The 22,227-nt window shown below is 45.0% G+C and overlaps 1 protein-coding gene across 3 annotated transcripts in view; it reads right to left on the reverse strand.

The window, feature by feature from the left end:
• Positions 1-13,545: 13,545 nt before the first annotated feature.
• SNX7 (sorting nexin 7) overlaps positions 13,546-22,227 on the reverse strand; it is a 76,984-nt gene continuing 68,302 nt past the window's right edge. For all 3 annotated transcript variants that reach the window (XM_066353494.1, XM_066353493.1, XM_066353495.1), the window contains one exon: positions 13,546-13,981. In XM_066353494.1, coding sequence (XP_066209591.1) covers positions 13,904-13,981 — 78 coding nt within the window. In that variant the 3' untranslated portion in view covers positions 13,546-13,903. The remainder of the gene's footprint in view (positions 13,982-22,227) is intronic.

The following is a 22,227-nucleotide window of genomic DNA, read 5'->3' on the forward strand; positions in this document are numbered from 1 at the left end:
TTCTGTGTTCCTCCCACTTCCTAACCACTGGGTGTCAGGCGTCTCAACGCATAGCCACCCACTCACAACAAGATTATACATTAGGCTCTTTGTTCTCTGCTTTTTTCTGAAAGATTTCTGAAAGCTCACAGGAAGACAGGAACTGTGCCAGATCTGGGATCACGCTTCTCTCTCTGTCTGGTTCTTAAGAATATTTCCACGACGGTACCGTTGACCCCACCGAGGAGGAGACCAACGACGTCGTCCTGAAAGGGGGACACTGACGGTTCAATAGATCCCTGTGATTCCTGCGGGCTGTTTAGTTGTATCAGCTCTAGGCGAACTAGGGCAATAGCGTCTAACGGCCAAGTGTAAAATAAACCTTTGGAGCACATCTTTCCGAATGCAATGCAAACACAAACAAAACCCCACGAAATTTTCATTTCAATTTCTCAAAGTCGAACGCTCTCACGTGGGATGCTTCCCTCTAAGTCAGGGGTCTCAAACTCACCTCAGCATATGGGCCGCAGAGCAAGATCACAGCCGTTCGGCGGGCCGCACTAGGTCTACAAAAGGCAACTGTTACGCAACACTCTTCTCACTGCAGTTGAAAACAAAAAAAAAAATCAGTACAAGCAGCACAATCGTACATGCAGTTTACTCAGTGTCACAAAACGACCAGAAACTGTAGTTCGCATCACAAACTGCTGTTAACTAAGCTAATATCTAGCTAGGATGCTAGAGAAATGAAAAATACAAGTAGGCCCCTAGGCTTACTTAATTTTATCCAAAATATTTTGAACTTCGTGGATTAGTCTGCAGGCCGCACAAAATTGTTCGGAGGGCCGCGAGTTTGAGACCCCTGCTCTAAGTGGTATTTTAGGGGTAACAGAACACCGCTTTTACTTGCTATTCTGTTAAGACTAAATACCAAAAAGATGTGGTGAATGCTTATAATCAGAGATGATGTCTTATCTTTTTCACCGTGAACATCACCGCTGATGAGAGCAGCCAGCATAAATAGATACGCAAAAGACACGTGTTATTGAATAAAACCACCAAGATCAGAAACTGGGGATGACAGAGATTAATATATATTTTAAATAAGAATGATAGCTACAGCACTAGAAGTGATCTTGTTGTGCCAGGCTGCTTTGCGGGTGTTACAGCTTTGGCAAAGCCATAAATACCTAATAATGTGCTTTTTAAGTGGCCTCGCGTTTTCAGTGATGACGGTTGCAAGGATAAGCAGATTTTACAACATCTTTTTGTTTTAAAAGTGATTTAACATAATCAGTGCAGGGGATATAGATGGCACACGGCACCTGACCACGACCATTCTGCGGCCATCACCCTCAGCACACTGAGCACTGGCCTCCGAGGGCCCCTCTCTGCCTTCTCACCTTCCTCCCACGGACACAGCCTCTCGACCACGAGGGAGAACACAGCTCTTCCCGGCTCAGATCTCTACAGCTCGCCTTCCGTCTCAGGATGAACCCTAAAGCACCCACCCTGGCCTGCCACGCCCTCCCTTCCCCACCTCGCTCACTCGCGTGCGTCAGCCACACCGGTTCCCGTGGCTCCCGAGGAACGCGGTGGCCTCCAGGATCGCGGGAAATCAGCCCCTGCGGTTTAAATGACGTGGTCGGTGGCACTGTATTTAGTTACCGCCACCCTCGGAAACTGATACACTCTCCGTATAGAGAGGACAAATAAAGACATGCTGACGCTCAGAAACAATGAGTAAACCTGCCCAAGGCCGACCGCACAGGTAATCAATGACGGACTCAATCCAGACCCACCGCAGGGCCCTCACGCCGAACCACGCGGCACGAGAACACCGCGTCCTCTCACCTGCGGAGGCAGATGTCCAGTTCTCCGGGGGTTTGGTCGTATTCAGCACGCTAGGTGTCCGGTAATTAACACGGATGCAAAGCGCGGCGTCGCCCACGTACAGTACTACTTCCGGTGACGTGACGCACATGTCACGGCTCCGGAAGTGCGTCATATCACTGGTGACACCCCCGCTGGTCAGTCTCTTTAGGGCTCTTCAAACAAATGAGGGGTCAGGGTGATCAGGCCTTAGAGGGAAACAAGTGCTCTAAGTTTAAAGGGGGAAAAACCCCCACAAGTGTTTGTATCCTGAGTGATATAACTGTGTGAGAGATTTGTTACTTTATGAGGCAGATTTCGAAAGCTTCCAGTGACTTAGAAACCCAAGTTGGCACCTGGAAAACTGCTCACCTTAATATATAGTAGTGGCTGGTCACTAACTTATTCAGAAAGGACAGAGAGAGAGCAGCTTAAGAAGAGAAGCACCGTCACCCAGGGTGTAATACAGGGGTCCCCAAACTTTTTACACAGGGCCCCAGTTCACTGTCCCCTCAGACCATTGGAGGGCCAGACTATAAAAAAAAATCTATGAACAAATCCCTATGCACAGTGCACATAGCTTATTTTAAAGTAAAAAAACAAAACAGGAAAAAATACAGTATTTAAAGTAAAGAACAGGTAAATTTAAATCAATAAACTGACCAGTATTTCAATGGGAACTACGGGCCTGCTTTTGGCTAATAAGATGGTCAATGTCCGGTTCCATATTTGTCACTGCCAGATGTAACAAGTGATGTGACGTGCTTCTGGAGCCGTGAGGCGTGCATCCCATGTCACTGGAAGTAGTACTGTATGTGAGCGATGCCATGCTTTGCGTCTCTCACTGACCACCAGTGAAAGAGGTACCCCTTCCAGAAGTGCGGCGGGGGCCGGATAAATGGCCTCAGGGGGCCGCATGTGGCCCGGGGGCCATAGTTTGGGGACCCCTGGTGTAATACGTAAAGAATTATCAATACCAAGTGGGAAGTAGAAAAAGTATGTATCAGAAAAAATAAATTAGGCATTATCCCTCTCTAAATTATCATCTATAATATACACAATATTTATCCTATATTTATCAATACTATCATATATAAGCCTATAGATAAATATATATTTATATATTTATGATATATATAATTACATATGTTGTATATAATTATATATGTAATATATATTATGTGTATATATGTAATATGTAATATATATGTATAATATATATATATTTTTGCCAGATACTGGTGACCCTTAATTGTTAATTAAGCTCTTCCTCCCTGCCTCCCATAGGTAGGTACATCAAGAGGGGAAGTAGGCCCTGGCTGGTTGACTCAGTGGTAGAGTGTTGGCCTGGCGTGCAGGAGTCCCAGGTTCGATTCCCAGCCAGGGCACACAGGAGAAGCGCCCATCTGCTTCTCCACCCCTCCCCCTCTCCTTCCTCTCTGTCTTTCTCTTCCCCTCCCACAGCCAAGGCTCCATTGGAGCAAAGTTGGCCCGGGCGCTGAGGATGGCTCTGTGGCCTCTGCCTCAGGCGCTAGAATGGCTCTGATTGTGGCAGAGCGACGCCCCAGATGGGCAGAGCATCGCCCCCTGGTGGGCTGGGTAGATCTTGGTCGAGCATATGCGGGAGTCTGTCTGACTGCCTCCCCGTTTCCAGTTTCAGAAAAATACAAAAAAAAAAAAAAAAAGAGGGGAAGTAAAAAACTGCTTTAAAAACAATAAAAATATTAGCTTTAAATTTTAATTTCTTACTTTTCAATTTTAAAAATAAAAAAATATTAGTTTTAAGTCTTAAATTAAAATTTTAACTTATTTTTTAATTTTACACGAAAGAATCAAGTTTCTCGGTTTTAAAAAGCATTTTTCCCGGGTGAGTATTTTGTGATGAACCTGTGCTTGGGGACAGGAACCAACAGTGTCCCGGCCAGAGGAGGAAGTAAAGCCCCTCCCAGCCTGTTTCCTAACCGGCCAATCACAGACTTGATGTAACCAGGGCGGGGTGTCCAGCACCTGCATGCTCCATGCGGTGAAGGTGGCAGAACACTGCATCTTAGTTACTGAAAAGACAGGAGATTCGCTGAAAACAATCTTTAGGTTAGGAAGTGAGAGTGAAGAGGAGAGACACAGCTCTAAATCGGACTCTTCTTCAAATAACTGAGACCAGGACCCAGGGCAGAATTTGTGGGGCCCCAGGGTCCTGCAGGACCACCCGGGCCACGCCCCACAAGGCCGGTTCTAACAGAGGCTGTGGCTCCCAATCGGGCTGTTAACACAGGGACTGGCTACGTTCGCGGGGCTCCACGGTCCCTGACAGTTTTCAAGATTCCACGTTATGACTAGAAAACGCTTAATGCTTCTCAGGCGCCAAGATTATAACGTGCACTTCGTTGTAGCACAATTGTGTGAACTTATCTTTCTCTAAGAGAAATTAGCTACCACTCTTTTCTTTTCTCCAGTATTTGAAGCCTTGACTTACAGGAGAAAAAATTACACCTCCCCACGAAGTGGAATTCTTCACGACTTTGATCACACATTTCTAAAGACACACTCTGATCTCACCTGTCAGAGAGAAAGGATAGCATAAAACCTTCGTGGAAAAAAAGGAAAAAGGAAAAAAGACACAGAAGAAAATGCGGCGACCCTGAATTTCGATCTTCAAGCGGAGAAGTGGATAATTCCAGTTCCTCGGCTTTTCACGTTCCATTTCAGCCCTTTCAAGTTCACGGGAAGATGTATATATACATCATGCCCACCATGCCGTCTTGAGCTCTTCGCTTTTGGTGATGTGATCATTAAACGGAAAAGTTTTCCCTCTAAAAGAAAAGTATGGTGTCAAGCACGATCTCCCTTTCTTGAAACACGAGAATCTGAATTCCTCAAGGTGGAAGGCACCCCGAGATGTCGGACCTCTACGGGAACTCGGAGCACCCGCGAAAGCACGAGTGTACGGAAGGGACAGAACGAGAAAGGTGGAGAGGGGAGACAGTGAGGGACTGTGATGTCACTTACATATCTATATTTTAGAAATAGCCATATTTTAGAATAATTTCCAAAAATTAAATTAAATGACTGCAATGATCTTTATTTATTTATTTATTTATTTATTTATTTATTTATTTATAGTGAGAAGAAATGAGACAGAAAGACAGACTCCCGCATGCACCCTGGCTGGGATCCACCTGGCAAGCCCCCTACTGGTGATGTTCTGTCCATCTAGGGCCAGGGTCGGGAACTTATGGCTCGCAAGCCAGATGTGGCTCTTTTGATGGCTGCATCTGGCTCGCAGACAAATCTTTAATAAAAAAATAGTAACATTAAAAATATAAAACATTCTCATGTATTACAATCCATTCATTTCCTACTGCTCATTTCATGGTTGCGGGTGGTTGGAGCCAATCACAGCCGTCCTCTGGGACAACACCAAATTTTTATTGGATAATGTGTAACGTACATGGGTCATTGTATGGCTCTCATGGAATTACTTTTTTTTTTTAATTCATTTTTTTTTTTTTTTTTAGACAGGAGAGAGAGAGGGAGAGGGAGAGACAGAGAGAAAGAAGGGGGGAGGAGCTGGAAGCATCAACTCCCATATGTGCCTTGACCAGGCAAGCCAGGGGTTTCGAACCAGCAACCTCAGCATTTCCAGGTCAACGCTTTATCCACTGCGCCACCACAGGTAAGGCCCGGAATTACATTTTAAAATATGTGGCATTCATGGCTCTCTCAGCCAAAAAGTTTCCCGACCCCTGATCTAGGGCCATTGCTCTACAACCAAGCTATTTTTAGTGCCTGAGGCAGAGGCCATCCTCAGCACCAAAGGTCAACTTGCTCGAACCAATCAAGCCATGGCTGTGGGAGGGGAAAAGAGAGAGAAAGAAGGAGGAGAGGGAGGGGTGGAGAAGCAGATAGTCACTTCTCCTGTTTGCCTTGAATAGGAATCAAACCTGGACATCCACATGCTGAACAGCTGCTTTACCACTGAGCCAACTGGCCAGGGTGCAATGATAATTTAAAAGAGACAAATAAAGGGAGGAAATTCAGCCCTTTTGCAGTCAGGCTTTACGATATCTCGGGACACTCAGCCTTTTGGTCTGTGAGTCATCCCAGTAGACACCCACACTCTGCCACGTGGAGAAGTAGATTTTCTATCCTGTCCACTCAAGGCTCGGACTCATGGCAGAGGGTGTGGGGTACCCCCTCTCCCATATCTAAGTTTCCCCTTTTCTTATGAATGGAACTCTGATTTATTCAGCGGAAGCTGTGCATACAAATAAACACGAGACTCTCCGATCTCCCTGGAAGTGGGGTATAGTATGTGACTGGACATAGACTTCCAGGCAAAACGACTCAATTCCAGTGAGTCCGGACTTCCTCACGGCTGGGTTATGTGGGTCCATTTCTTCTATGTTGGCTCTGAAGCAGTACAGGGTATTTATTTATTTTTAAAATGTATCCTGCAACTCTGGCTTCACAGCTTTCAAAACAAAATTCTGCTTTTTCCCCCACTAACATGTCAGCAGCTCCTTTCAAAGCTCTGCCACCACCACATTCGTTAAAATCTCACTAATCGCCGATCTGTGCCACAGCGGCAAATCCTCACTTAATCTCCGGCCGCCGCTTCCCGTGGAACTGTTCAGTTTTTCATATACAGAATCACCGCATTTTCTCTAATTGCTTTGAATCAGCAGCGAAACTATGAGGCGGAGAAGCAAAGAATAATGATTGTGACTGGGGCTTATTCCCAGGAGACGTGGACAGGAGACCCTCAGGAACAGTGGGATACAACGTACTAGATAAAAACCTTTAAACCCCTGCACGTGTGGTCAATACATTTTGGACCAAGGGGCCAAGAATACACAGATGGGGAAAGGACAGTCTGAGCTGGGAAAACTGGACAGCCACATGGAAGAGAATGGAAGTGGACCCGTCTTACACCAGACACAAACTCAACCCAAGGGAGGCTCAAGACTTCACGGTAAGCCCCGGAAACACCGAAACTCCTAGAAGAAAACCTAGGAGCTTGGCAATGATTTTTTTTTTTTTAGATCAAAGCAAAAATAAACAAGTGGGATGACATCAAACTAAAAGGCTTCTACCCAGCAAAGGAAAACATCAACAAAATGAAAAGGCTACGTATGGCGTAAGAGGAAATATTTGCAAAGAACTCTGTATCTGATGAAGGGTTCTAGTATCCAAAATATATAAGGAACTCATACTAACTACCTAACCCCAATCAAGTTCTGGTAATTGCTCATAATTCCTTTTTTTTTTTTTTTTAATTCTGATAAAGTCCAACAGCTGATCTTGGGACCCCTTTCCTCTCATTCAGTCCAGACACCAGACTGTCTTTCCTTTTTTCTGGTGAAGCAAGCTTTTCCCACCTCAGGACCTTTGCATGTGCCGTTCCACTCAACTGCAAAGGGCTCCCCCTTACCTGCTGGGTTACTTCTCATTTTCTGAATGCTTGGTAGCTCTTGCCTGTATACTCAGTTTAAAATCAATGCCCCATGCTCTTCTCCCTGGTAGTGATCTCACTACATCCCAGCACTTGTCACAATTAGTACTTAGGCATTGTCACAGGTAACCATGTCCCCTCAAAGAGGACATATTGAAGTCCTAGCCCCCCTCCCCAGTACCTCAAAATGTGCCCTTATTTTTGAAAGAGGGTCTTTACAGAGGTCGTCAAGTTAAAAATGAAGTCTCATTAGGGTAGGCCCTCATCTGGTACGACTCGTGTCCTTGTGGGCAGAGGAAAATTGGGACACAGATACAGATACAGACACAGACACCCCGAAGGGAGATGCTCTGAATACACACAGGGAGAAGACTGCCGTGTGACTGGGGCCACGCATCACAGTCCAGCAGACGCCGAGGACTGCGAACGAGGCCCGGGAGCTAGAAGAGGCAGGAAGGCTTCTCTACCCTAGAGCATCCAGGGGAAGGTGGCCCCGGAGACGCCTCGGTTTCAGACGTCAGGAGTCCTGGAAGTGTGAGACAGTTAGTTCTGTGGTTCTGAGCCACCGAGCTTGCACACTTGACCACGGCAGCCCTCGAGACTGATGCCCGCCCTCAGTGAGATCTATTTACTATGTACGTGAGACATGTCGCTGACGGAGGGCAGGCCGCTCACCTCGCTGTTCACAGCAGCACAGGCGGCAGGGTCCGGCTCCGATCGGCAGCGGGGTTAGTGAGTGAACCAGCGAGTGGCTGCAGGGCGGTGGTATTTCAGTGCAGTGTTTCCAAAGATTTTACCACCTCAGATTGTTCAAAGAAAAGCGAAAACAATTCAATCTTAAAATCAGTCACCGTAATCTTAACTTCCGGTAGGAAGAAGAAAGAAACCTTTTATGCATCACGATCAAACGCCTCATTCACCCAGCTCTGCTTAGCTATTTAAAGTTGCATGTTCGGGGATGAATTCCCTTAAAACGAGAAAGCCCTGTGCTTCTGACTTTGCCAAAAGATTACCCTCACTGTCCTGATTTAGAATAAAAAACACAGTCTCTCCGATCTCTCATGACTTTCATGAAGAGAAACATCCACAGGAACTGTGGAAGTCTAGTTTTGCATCGGTCAGTATGGCCTTAAAAAAGTTATATCCACTCGGGTGACGGCACACGCACCCACACACAGGTGTCCCGTGTGGAAGGAGCTCATCGCTCAGGAGACTGAGGAAGACGGACAGATTCCATTTTCATACCCAGGGGGAGACGCCATATACAAAAAAAAAAAAAAAAGAAAAGAAAGGGCCTTGGCTGGTTGGCTCAGCGGTAGAGCGTCGGCCTGGCGTGCGGGGGACCCGGGTTCGATTCCCGGCCAGGGCACATAGGAGAAGTGCCCATTTGCTTCTCCACCCCCTACTTCCTCTCTGTCTCTCTCTTCCCCTCCCACAGCTGAGGCTCCATTGGAGCAAAGATGGCCCGGGCCCTGGGGATGGCTCCTTGGCCTCTGCCCCAGGCGCTAGAGTGGCTCTGGTCGCGGCAGAGCGACGCCCCGGAGGGGCAGAGCATCGCCCCCTGGTGGACAGAGCGTTGCCCCCTGGTGGGCGTGCTGGGTGGATCCCGGTCGGGCGCATGCGGGAGTCTGTCTGACTGTCTCACCCCGTTTCCAGCTTCAGAAAAATACAAAAAAAAAAAAAAAAAAAGGACCATACACCACGGCATGCAAGCAGTTGGCTTCCTGTTCCAGGGACATCTATTCCATGTCTTCCACTAATTACTACACACATTGACACACCGCCCACGCGCACACACACACACCCCCCCCCCACACACACACTTATGTGTACCTTCATGTGAACACAGCTATGTCATCTGTATCTATGTACACGCACCCAGAGGTGCCGGATGCAGAACCTTTCTTCACGTAACACACCTCGGTCACTAGGACCGTTAGCTTGCTCGATCTTGGGACAGCCTGAACTCCGGGATGGGCTGGGCGTGTCAAGATTTGGGGCATTGGACGGGGGAGGAACTAGGAGAAACTGATGTAGATTATATATATATATATATATATATATATATATATATATATATATATATTTTTTTTTTTTTTTTTTTTTTAAATCAATGTGAGTACCCAAAGTCAGCTGTAATTCATCCTCGTGCTCGCAGCAGTGAGGGGAAGGTGGATTAATTTCCTCTCTTCACAGCTGGGATATTGGAGCCTGGAATACTCAACCCACGAGCTCAGGATCTTAAATGCTAAAATGCTTCTTCTTCTTTTTTTTTTACAGCACGCTTAGGATTTAATTCTACCTCTAATGACTCTAAGAGTGTGTATCCAAAGCCGTGATTCACCACGCGGCCCACTGTTTCCACGTCCGTGAGCCCGGTGTCGGAATTGGGTGGCCGGGGACAGTCTGTTTCCAGAAACATCTTCATTTCTCTCTGAAGCGAGGCGACATCTGGTTTCTACAAAGCTAGCCATTCGGAAGCTCTTCTCGACTAGTTTACTGACGGGGCTTGGAGGAAGCGTGACTGAGCAAAGGAAATCCGTGTTGGGGAAGCCGCGATCGGAAGAAGGCAGGTCTGGCAGGAAAGGTCCTCATCAACTGCAGAGTAGAGCTTTCTCTTAAGGAAGAGTCAAACGTGTTATTCTGTTGTTGCTACCAGGCTTTTTATGATGAGGTTTCTAGGGACCGTGGCTCATGTTACTAACCACCACCATCACAGTATGCATTACAACCAGTGCAGGAAACCTACATCGGAAGCCCCAAGTAACGCAGCAGGCAGCTGGGCAGAGGTGAGCAGAGTAGGAAGGGTAAGCCAGGCGGGAAGGTCACCAGGGCCGGAAGCCCCGGCTGCCTAGCAACAGACAGTTGTAAGCGGGACCCTGCCCCAGCTGAGCGCTCTTCCCCTAGCATAACTGCTGGTCTGGTCGTGCGGTTTAAACCCGCTGACTTTTCCTATCGCTGGTCATGCGGCTCAGACCCGCCCCTGACCTTTCCTCCCCTGGCATGTGGCTAAGCATGCGGTAGAGCCCCTTAAGGGAGGAAGAGGAGGCCGGAGAATGGCCCCATGTGACTCCCCTACCAGCCCTTGCGTGACCGCTCCCTTCAGCATCCAGCCCTCACGACAATGAGGTTCTGCCCCCATCAAGTCATGTGAGGAACAAAGCCGCGGGTCTGTTGACCCCAGCGACAGAGTTTTGGTCAAACAAGACATAAATAACATCTAGGCTCCAGTTGCGTTTCAGCACCAGACCCAGAAAAACGGCCAGGCCAGGAGGGATGACACCGTGGCTGACATCAGGACCAGCTGGGATGACGACTGACCCCCCCTGCCCTGGTGCTGAGCAATCAGTGGAGACCAGGACCCTGAAGATACACACCTGGGAAGCTGAGGAATATTCTATCATTCTATCGAGAGCCTCCCGAGACCTCCAGACAAAAGCCCTTAAGTCAAAGGACCAAGGTGTGTGCTCTCTGGGGCACGCCTGTGCCTTGTGTCCCCCCCCCCCCCCCCCTGCCAAACACATTCTCTCAGTCTTTCTCGCTCCTGAGCCCCCAGGGCCCTTCTTTGCCTCTGTCACTTGTCCCCTGAGCCCACGCAACCCGGCTGGCTCACTTCTTTCACTTGTGTGACTTTCTAAATAAATTGTTGCTTGTATTTGAGCCTTGGCTCTGAATTCCTTCTTAGGCAGAACTCAAGGACTGAGGTCTAACATCTGGTGCTGGTTTGCAGTTAACACAAGAACTCACCCCCCCCCCCCCCCAGTGCTGAAATCATAAGACACAGTCTCTCCAGCCAAAGGTGCTGGGATGAGTGGGTGTCCTCACGTAAAAGGATGAAATCGCTCCCTTCTTTCACATTCATGTATGTATGACAATGAACTCATCGTGGGTCAAAGACCTAAATCTAAAAGTGAAAGCTCTTAGAAGTAAGCCCAGGGGGTTGATCTTTATAACCTCAGATCCGGCAAAGCAAAAGCATAAGCAATAACAACAAAAGAACTTGACACACTGAACTTCATCAAAATGAAAAACTTCTATGTTTCGAAGGACATTATCAAGAAGCTGAAAAGAAAAACTTGGAAATCATAATCTGATGTAGAATCTGGAATATATAAATAACTTACAACTCAATAATGAAAAGAAATTGACTTTAAAAATGGATGGACAAAGGATCTGACATTTCTCCAAAGAATGAATGCACACACACACGCACACACACACACGCACACACACGCACACGCACACACACACGCGCACACGCGCACACACACACACACACACACACACACAAATGGCCAAGAAGCACATAAAAAGATGCAACAGGAGATAACAACTCAAAACCACAATGAGATACCTCTTCATTAAGATGGCTAGAATAAAAGAAAAAATTAAAAACAGAAAACAAGCGTTACTGGGGTCGTGGGGAGATCGGGACCTCACACACGGCTGGCTGGCAGGAATGTAAACAGTGCAGCCGCCTTGGAAACGGCGGGTCGCTCCGTAAACGGTTTAATTTAGTTGTGATGCAACCCCGCCATGTCATTCCTAGGTACAGGCCCGAGAGAAAGGAAAACATGTGTTCACACAAAAACTTACATGCCAACTTTTGTAGCACCAGTCTTCATAAAAGCCAAAGCTGAAAACAACCCAAAGGTCTCTTCAATGACCATATATCTATATATATCTATATATCTATCTATATATATAGATATATATATATAAAATGAATTAACTAAACGTCACATCTCCATACAATGGATTATTTTTGACCACAGAAGAAATCAAAGTACTCACAAATGCTGCAATGTGAATGAACCTTGAAAACGTTCTATCAAAGAAGCCAGGCAGAAAAGATCGTGTATTATGTGATTCCATGAATATGACGTTATCTAGAATAGGTAAATTTAGACAGGCAAATAGAGACTGAAAGCAAATTCGGGGCTCTTTTGGCCTGGATTTGGGGGGCAGAGCAAGGAGTGATAGCCAAAAGGCATGGGTGTCTTTCTGGGGTGATGAAACATTCCACGCAGAGAGCAGGCGGTATGGTTTGAACTTCCTCGAAGAACCCAACAGGGGCGCACTCCGCGGCTGTCTGAGCAAAGCTGTCCACGGCGGGGGTCGGACGGGAAGGGGAAGGGAGAGGCTCAGTGCAGTCAGCAAACACAGAGAATGGAGTCTTTATTGCGAATGGTTCAAAAATGACACACACCAGCATTTAAGAAAAACGTTTCATTTGGTATTGATAGATGTGCTTGTGTGTCTCTTGTTTCAGTTAAGATTCTTTAATTGTCTAGTTTGTGTGTGTGTGTGTGTGTGACACACTTATGTAAGGACTAATAGCCAAATGATAAAATCATGCATGTAATATAACATGCAGGACCCAATATCTCAGGCTTGACTCCAAGTCTTGAGAAATATCTATTTCCAACAATGAGCAAATAGTCAATGACCAACATATTCAGTTTTTATTTTTTTTAATTTTTTATTTATTCATTTTAGAGAGGAGAGGGAGAGGGAGAGAGAGAGAGAGAGAGGAGAGACAGAGAGAAGTGGGGAGAAGCTGGAAGCATCAACTCCCATATGTGCCTTGACCAGGCAAGCCCATGGTTTCGAATCGGCGACCTCAGCATTTCCAGGTCGACGCTTTATCCACTGCGCCACCACAGGTCAGGCCATATTCAGTTTTTAAATACAGCCAGGAAATACATATGAAATCACTTGGTATGGTCACGTTTACTAGGGTATCAGTCTAGAGAATGATATGTGTCTTTTTATCACTATAAATCATGCCTTACAAATAATGGACATTTAATAAATAAATGAAGAGTAAATCTGATATACACTGTGTACATTAAAAAACAAAAGCTAGATGTGAGTTGTGAAGGCTACAGAAAAATACCCTCCCCCCAAAAAACCCCCCAGTAGGACTATGGTTGTATAATGATTTCTAACTAATAAGTCAAATAATAAATTTAAATCTATTTTAGTACTTTTTCTAAAGTTGTAGAAAACAGTTACTTTTAACAAACCAACTTTCAAACAGTGATCATTTATGCTTAATACTATTAAATTACTTTTTATATTTACTTCAAATTCCTAGTATCAGAGTGAATCATATTTCAGGGGGAACGGTGATGAAACAGAGGTGAAAGCAGAGTCAGCTGTTAATATTTGCTGAGTTCATATTAGAATCTGCTTCAGAGGCTCGTCGAAAAAGAACACACCACGGCCAGTCATTTCATATTAAACTTTTTATTAAAATCGAGTCTTTGCAATATATTTAAAATGACTTGCTCCACAGATAAATATTTAAGAAAAAAAAATTCTCTGTATCTCATTACTGGCATACAAATTTAAGAACATAATTAAAACAGAGCTGTATATATATATATATACATATATATGTGTATATATATATGTATATATATCCTAATTGATATCGGTGATCTGGAATACCTGAGTTCCAACGTGTTGGTTTTCCAGACAGTGTGAAACATTTTTTTATCCACTTTATAAAGGATACAACCCATCCAAAAAAAAAGAATCGCTTTGGCTAATGGATGCTGTCTCCCAGAGGTCACACAGAAGTCTTCCACGGGATCAGAGCGTATCTTCAGAGGGCTCTTTGGAGTGGAGGTCATTCTGTGACGTAAGGAAGGCCTCCCAGGTAGCAAGGCACTGAGTAGAAAACACACACCATGAGGAGATGAGCAGCAGTTCACGGTCAGTGTTAAAAGGATGAATAGTCTTTACAAGGCTGCCCGATAGCCATCTGCCCTCCTCCCCCCTCCCACCAGCTTGCCAGAATCCTCATCCTGTTCTGCATATTTTAATTCTCAATGAGGGAACCTAAGGCTCAACAAAGGGAAAGCATATAACTAACTAAAAGACTAGACAGGGATCGGTTTGCTGAAATGACCCACTATTCCCTGACTAAGTTACGCAGGACAAGACGGACCATTCGGATCCGAGGAGTCAGGTGTGAGGCATCCAGGGAGAGGAGTGGAGGCTCAGCCACACCTACATCAGATCTGACAACCGAGTTTGCACAAGTCAGCGACCTCTACTAGAGTTTCTTCAGCTATAAATCAGCTTAATGATAGATTACTTATGTGATCTGTCTAAATCTTGAGGCAGAATGCCTGGCATAAAGCAGGTGCTCGAGAAAACTAGCAGTTATGATGTCATGATGCTACGACGGGACTGGGAGGTGAAACCTGGTCACCGGTGTGCCACAGGAAGTGAGAAAGGGTCAGAAGAGACCGCAGATGGTGAAGACGTGCAGACACAAATGTGGCCTCTATTGGTGATGTCACTTAGAGCTGATCCTTCTAATACTAGTCTCAGTTACCTGTGAGAAGTTTATCCACAGAGTAATTTTAATAGTCTGTGTGTTCGTATACAGAGGAAGAAAGATAAGGATTGACAGTATTCCTCGTCTAAAATAATACAAGCGAGAAGACAGTACATAAAACATTTTTGAAAGTGGTTTGGAAGAAGAAAAAATATTGTCAGCCGAGTATTCTATGCTCAGCAAAAATATCCCCCCCCAGAAACAAAGCAGAATAAAGATAGTTTCAGACTCGCAAAAGCTGCAGAATTTATCACCAACAGACCAAACAAAATGATTTTATTAAAAAAAAAAAAAAGCCTATACCATAGAAAAGAAAGGAGACCAGAGACCAGATAGAAAGAAGGACCCATGCAAAGGAATGAAGAGCACAGGTTTGGCAACTACACAGTTCCATACAGAGCATGGTATTCCCTGAATCTATTTAAAATACACTGCTCACAAAAATGAGGGAATCAGGGAACGTGCAGACACTCCAGGACTTGCAGCCTTTTGAATACAGTGCATTTCCACCAATGAGATCAAAGTTGGTTTGCATCTCATTTGCATAATCCAACAAACTTAGACTTGTCATTTGCTTTTCTGATGTTCTTGTGCAATAATAAAAAAATCAAATGCTTCCTTTTTTATCGCTTCATATTCATTTTGACATATCCCCTAACTTGTGAGAAGTATATAATTGACTACCCAATTAATAACAGTAACAAGATCTTGTGAGAATTACACTGTATGTATGACATAAGGAAAATGTATGAGAAAAGATCATAAAGACCAGGAGAAAGATAGGGAAGAATATACTAATTGCAGTGTCTTAAATGACAGGTGACTTGCTACAATATTACTTGAAGGCAGACTATGAGATACCTCCACTAGGCCTGACAGTAACACCTAAAATAATAAAACGCAGAGTTCAAACCTAATGAGCCAAGAAAAGATCTAAAATGAAATAATGCAAAATTGTATGTTAATTCAAAAGAAGTTACAACCTGGAAAATGGGAACAAAAGGAAAGTTGAAACAAATAAAAAACAAATAGCAAGATAACAGACTACAGAAGTCACCTCAGTATAGTTAAAAGCAGTCAAGTCACATGAAGGTTCTTCTCTGAATGTAATTGAATTAAATTAGAAATCAATAACAAAAAGAGGTCTGAAAACCCCCCAAGTAATTGAACTATTAACAGGACACTTACAAATAACCCCTTGTGTCAAAGAAGAAATCAAAAGGTAATTTAGAAGTATTCTCAAATAAATAAAAATGAAAACAACAACATATCAAACATTTTGGGGATGCCACTAATGCAGTGCATAAACAAATTTATAGTCACCGGAAATGAAGAAAGGTCTTGAATACATGATTTACACTTTCATCTTAAAAACTATACAAAGGACAAATTAAACCCAAGGGAAAAAAACAAAACAAAACAAAACAGAAAAGACCAGACTGAGAATTAATGCCAGATAAAGGAGAAAAATACAAATGACCAAAACTCACTCCAGAAAAAAACAGAGAACCTAAAGGAATTTGAATTTGGTGTTAAGTATCCTCCCACAAAGAAAACTCCAGGTCCAGTTGGCTGGCTTCCCTGGTGAGCTCCATCCACCATGGAAGGAAGAAATCTTATCCATTCTACACAAACCCTTCCAGAAAACTGAAGACACAGAAATGCTCCCAACGTACCAAAACCAGAGACTGGTCACACTGAGCACGTGGACACAGAATCCATACTCACCTCGTGGAAATTTGCTCGGTAGTTCCAGGAACACTTAGACCCTTTGCAGAGGGCTGAGTGAACCCATGCCTGGGCATACAGTGAGCGCTCAGTCAATGCAGATGATGACGGGGAGGAACGTTCTGACCTCCTGATGTCAATGCACTGGTCATCACGGAAACCGTTTTTCCAATCTGAATAGTCACCAGTGGACTTCCACTGCTCCGTAAATGTGTGTTTTGCCGCAAGAGCCTGACCCAGGCTCAGGCTGCTGAGAGCCGGGTTGCTTGGCTGCATGCAGAGCTGGGAGCTGACCCTTGACCAGGGAATTCTGGGAGCACATTTTTTAACGAAATAACTATGTTCACTGTAGCCTTCTGCCAGTATTTACTATTAACCTGTTACACATGTATCCAGTTAATGTGGGTGAAACTCTGTAAAAATAATGAAAGATAGTATCTAACGCTTTTCAATCTCCTTCTTGCTTTTCTGACTATGAAAGAAACTAAGTAAAAACTCAAGAAATGGATGGTTTCTACTACACAAACAATTTAATTCAGCATCTACTGTGACCGGGACTTCCATATGTGGAGGAGAGAAAGAATCATCAAAACAACAAAAAGTCTCCAAACCTAATGTGAGGTTTGCTTACAATTGTAAATTATATATAAATAATTAAATTATATATATATATATATATATATATAAATAAATTTTATAAAGGTTATCTATCCAGGAATTGATTCTCTCTACCTTTAAATCATTAGTTGGCGAAGCAAGCTCAAACCCCTCAGAGTTAAGAGTCACAGCCCACGGAGCCCGGCACCCCCTGAACCTGCACGGAGCCCGTCCGCTCTGCCGAGCTTTAGATTCTCGCATGACCCTCAGAGAATCGGCAACAGGAATTCCACGTCTAGTTGGATAATGTGTCATAATTCCCCACCCATCCTATTTTATTTGCTTCGATACCACGATGAAGTCAAGGACTTGTGTCTTCTAGTCAAGAAAACTGTGACCAGTAGAGTCCAGCAATCTTTTTCCAGCACCCCCTGTCTCTCCCAGCGGGGAGCCCTGGCCAGTGACTACGCCCTGTGTGCTCTCAGGCACGCTCCCCACACGTCCTCGTTAACCGGGGACCCAGGGCACCTTCCCCGGGGAAGGGAGCCAAGGGCCCATCTGTAGCTTCTCTGTGATGGGCAGGACCGGGAACCGACTGAGCCAGGGCGAGGGGAAACAGACCCCACAGGTCAAGTCGAGCCCTCTCGTTCCTACACACACGCCTTAGAATATTTAGAAAATGAGTTGGAATTCCCAAACTGCTTTTGAAAGTCAACGTCCTGCTCTTTCTGCAAAGGTGGTGGCGCATTGTGCCTCTGGAGAAGGGAAGTGTCCCTTTGGTTCTCATAAAGTGAGCATTCACCCCCCCCCCCTCAGGTGAAGGGGACCAAGTTTTCTAAAGGAGAAACGAGGACAAAAACAGTGTTTCTATAGATAGATACATACCATGGAGCTTCCAAGGGAAGCTTCCACATTGAAGAGTCACTGTTTTCCAAGATGGTGGCAGGTGAAGAGGTCCTGTCCCCCCCCTCCCCACCACCGTGAGACTTCCGGCAAAGCTCGGTCCTTCTTTGGGCCTGTTTACACCGTCCCACAATAGGGGACTTGGGCTGCGTGTGCCCATGAGGTTTTATGTTAGAACTAAAAGGGCAGGTTTCCAAGGGCTTGTTGGGATCACATACAATTTACAAATGTGCCTTGCCCTGCTGGACAGGACAAGACGTGGAAAGGCAGCCGGTGTAAAAACCTTACCTCTCCCCTCAGTCTTGGATATTTATTTATTTTTAACTTTTCCCTTCATGTGAGAGAGGGCGAGGGAGAGGAGCATCATCTCAGTGTTCTACTTAGTTGCTCCACGTAGTTGTGTGCTCACCGATTGCTTCTCATCTGTGCCCTGACCCGGGGATCCAAACCATGACCTCAGCGCACCGGGACAGCGCTTTCTTCCACTGAGCCACCCGGCCAGGGCTGGTCTGGGATATCTCTAAGATAATGATCATTACAAAGAATTTCTAAAGATCCCTAAACAAATGAGACACTATTTTCAACGACCACTGTCAGCACCGGGAGTGTCTGTTTATCGAAACGTTGCTACGCGCTCGGCAGCGAGTTAAGGACGGCGTGTATGTATCTCATCTCTCTGTCTAGCGAGCACCTCGGGAAATTATTTTCTGGGCTGGCAATTTCAGGCTCAAGGGAAAGTGGTTGTGACTTAAGGGATATAAGCTGGCTGGGACTCCAGAAAAAAATATTTCTGAGTCTGAAAGCTTCTGAATCATTTATTTTAGTGACTGACCCGGAATATCTAATTTCACCTCCAGGCTTTTTCTTCATCTTTCTTCATTCTATTCCATACACTCACATATACCTACGTCCAGACAGACAGACAGACAGACGGCCTCACACCCTAGGATGTGGGTGCTACTGTTTTTAGCGCTTTGTAGATGAGGGTACTGAACTAAGTCTTCAAGGTCTCTCAGCTCAAGGTCACAAGTTACCCTCTGTCCAAAGCTACCAAGTGACCACACTAAGGTCAAGTTACAGGTCATGCTGAGGCCCTGTTCATGGAACAGCTAATAGAAATTTTAGTTTCATCCAAACAGACTCATAGATACACAAAACAGACTCAGGGTGGCCAGAGGGGAGGGTGTCGGGGGACCGGGTGAAAGAGGTGAAGGGGGTAGGAGGTACAAGTCGGTTCTTACACAGCAGCCACAGGGATGTAGAGTCCAGCACAGGGGATGTCGTCAGTAAGTTTGCGATAACTGTGAATGGTGCCTGGTGGGTACTGGAACTATCAGGGGACAGGCTGTGTCAAGGGCGCGATTGCCTAACCACTACGCACCTAATACAAAAATAATACTGAACGTACACTGTAATGGTAAAATAAAACTTAGAGAAAGACAATTCAGTTTCATGCAAATTATTGCATAAGCCAAATTAATGAAACATCATCTCTATAGCTCTATGAAAATAAAGTAAAATAATCATACATTTGCCTAAAACAATGACACCCGTTTCTATAACATGTGATCAAAGCTAAACCTTGCCCTGTATTTCTTTTAAAACCGGAAATTTCCGTAGGAAGGCAAAAGCTGTGTTCTCCCCACTAATCTAAGAACACCCTTTAGACAGCACCGTGATCATTGTATCTCTCTTCATAAACTGAGAGTGAGAACACACCTGAGTGTCCTCTCTCAGTATTTTAACCCTGTCTCACAGGATCTCGGGCACAGATGACATCATCTATATTTGAAGAAATACTGAAGTTCAAATATGCAACGGTCTCTCTACATGACAAGCCAGCATCACTGCAGAATAATCAAGGACACGGTAAGAACTGCAGACCATGCCCACAGTGAGAGAAATGAGGTGGGCGACGCTTTAGCAATTGCTTTTTTTACCCCCTAAACCTGAGATTCAAAACAGTAACGAGACCTTTCAGGAGTAGCCTATTTTAAAATGATGAAACGTCATCAACCCAGAAAGAAATCAGAGATGATGTTGCCAGAGGAAAACACCCTCCATTATTTCTGCCACAGCCCCACATTATGCATGCGTTTCATTTCCGCCCAAGTCTTTAAATGAGGCGTCCCAAGAATCAGCTGCCACCTTGTCATTTTAGAAATATCAATAACTTAAAAATAACGAGATCTGCATCTTTTTTTCCTAAAAGATTACTTTTTTACATTTCTCTCAAGAATATGAGGACTAAGTATGCCTTTTAACCGATCCTGCAAATACTGGACTGACTGCCAAAAGAGGAACGCAGAAGGACCCGTTAGCTGCAGACGCCATCTTGTGGTCCATTTCTTTATTATTTTTGCACTATGAGTCTAGATCTCTTAACTGGAGATCTGCTCAAGACAGACGGAGCCCCGGACAGCATTCATCCCACTTGTCCTGTTTACACTGGGGACAACTGAGGTCCCATAAGGTCTAATACATTGCACATCTTTGTAGGAAGAATCCAAGAACCAAAATCTGAATGCCTCTCTCTTCCACTCACACTTTTGCTATATATCCCGTCTAGTCCTAGCGTGGCTGTCTAGTACTGCACACTTCAAACATCAAGCGAAGGGGGTATCAAGGAGAACAAGGTGGGGCAGGGAGGGAGATATATTCGGGGGTACACTGGTAACTGTATAAACACAACAAATCAAAATCAATTTAAAAAATGGTAAAAAAAAAAAAAAAAAAGTCCAGAAAACCGACCCACGGAACCCATTTACCTTGGGATCGCTGGACAATTACCAGGGGCCACCATGATGTTTAAGAGCATTATTTTGGAGCATTTCACCTGTTCTCTCATTTTATTTTCCAAAAGAGCTGTGAGGACTGCGTGTGGAGGGGAGGTAACAGCAGGAGTGTCATCCCCTCTATTTGACAGATTAGAAGTTTATTATCCTCTGTTAGGAACTTTGAAATGACAACTAACTTTTCTGTAATCTTTATAAAAAGCTGCATGGCTACATTCTGGGGAAGGTGACTGAGAATGGACAGGGGTTCCTTCCTCTGCCCTCACCTGGCACGCCCTCGCCTCCCCGGGTTCGTCTCATGTCTGTTAACAGCTCCTCTTGGTCGGATGGAGTTGAACCCGGCTGCTAATGCCCCCTCGCTCCTCGAAGTCACGGAGGCGAGGACCACGCCCAGTGTTTATCCGGTTCCCAGGGCTTTTAGCAAAGAATGACGTTTCAGGCAGAAATCTAAACTCCACTCACCAGAATGGTTATTAATACAGGTTAACCTCTTAGAGTCACCGTGCTGTGGGGCTGAGCTATCTTTATGTGGACCAGGGTGTTTCAAACAGTCACCACGTTTACAGAATGGTCCGAAGTAGGTGGGGTGCCACTGAATTTAAGACAAATAATCCTTTCCCTAGAATTTATTTTCCCATTCCCCGACATAACGAGGAAAACCATTTCTCAATAAATAACAATCGTTGAAGAATTTCTAGGATAATCAGTGCTCCTCTGTTGCTTGTGGACAGACTGCTATAATAATGATTTTTTTTTTCTTACCATAGGAAAAAAACCTTTTATGGCTCAAAAGGGAGCACAAGGGTAGGTTTGGCTTAAAATGGTGATAGATACGGGGGCACATTAGTCCCTCTCCAAAAAACAGAAGGCGGCTAAGGAAAGGGTCCTACCCTTTGTAGATTGTGGTTTACCCAACTGCCTTCACCCCCAGCCCACCAGTTTTTGAGACTCAGATTCCAAGATTTATATTAGACCCTAAACTTTTGACTTCTAAATCCAGCTGGCTGCCCTGGTGCTAGACTGAGGGACGATTAAATGCAATGAGATGAGTTCTGCTCCATTCCTTAGGCGGGTCACTGCAGGACACAGGGATCTCCCAACTCCTGGGTGCAAGAGGATTGATAATGATTTTTAAAAAAATTTCTCTAACTTTCAAATGGTCCATAAATAGCTTGACTTGGATTTTTTTTGTGTGTGTGACAGAGAGAGAGAGAGACAGAGAGAGGGACAGATAGGGACAGACAGACAGGAAAGGAGAGAGATGAGAAGCATCAATTCTTCATTGTGGCTCCTTAGTTTCCTCAGTTGTTCACTGACTGCTTTCTCATATGTGCCTTGACCGGGGGGCTGGAGCAGAGCGAGTGACCCCTTGCTCAAGCCAGCGACCTTGGGCTTCAAGCCAGTGACCTTTGGGTTCAAGCCAGTGACCATGGGGTCATGTCTATGATCCCACGCTCAAGCCAACGACCCCGCGCTCAAGCGGGATGAGCCTGTGCTCAAGCTGGTGACCTTGGGGTTTTGAACCTGGGTCCTCTGTATCCCAGTCC

Source organism: Saccopteryx leptura, chromosome 11 (assembly GCF_036850995.1).
Source record: "Saccopteryx leptura isolate mSacLep1 chromosome 11, mSacLep1_pri_phased_curated, whole genome shotgun sequence".
In the NCBI taxonomy this organism is placed as follows: Eukaryota; Metazoa; Chordata; class Mammalia; order Chiroptera; family Emballonuridae; genus Saccopteryx; species Saccopteryx leptura.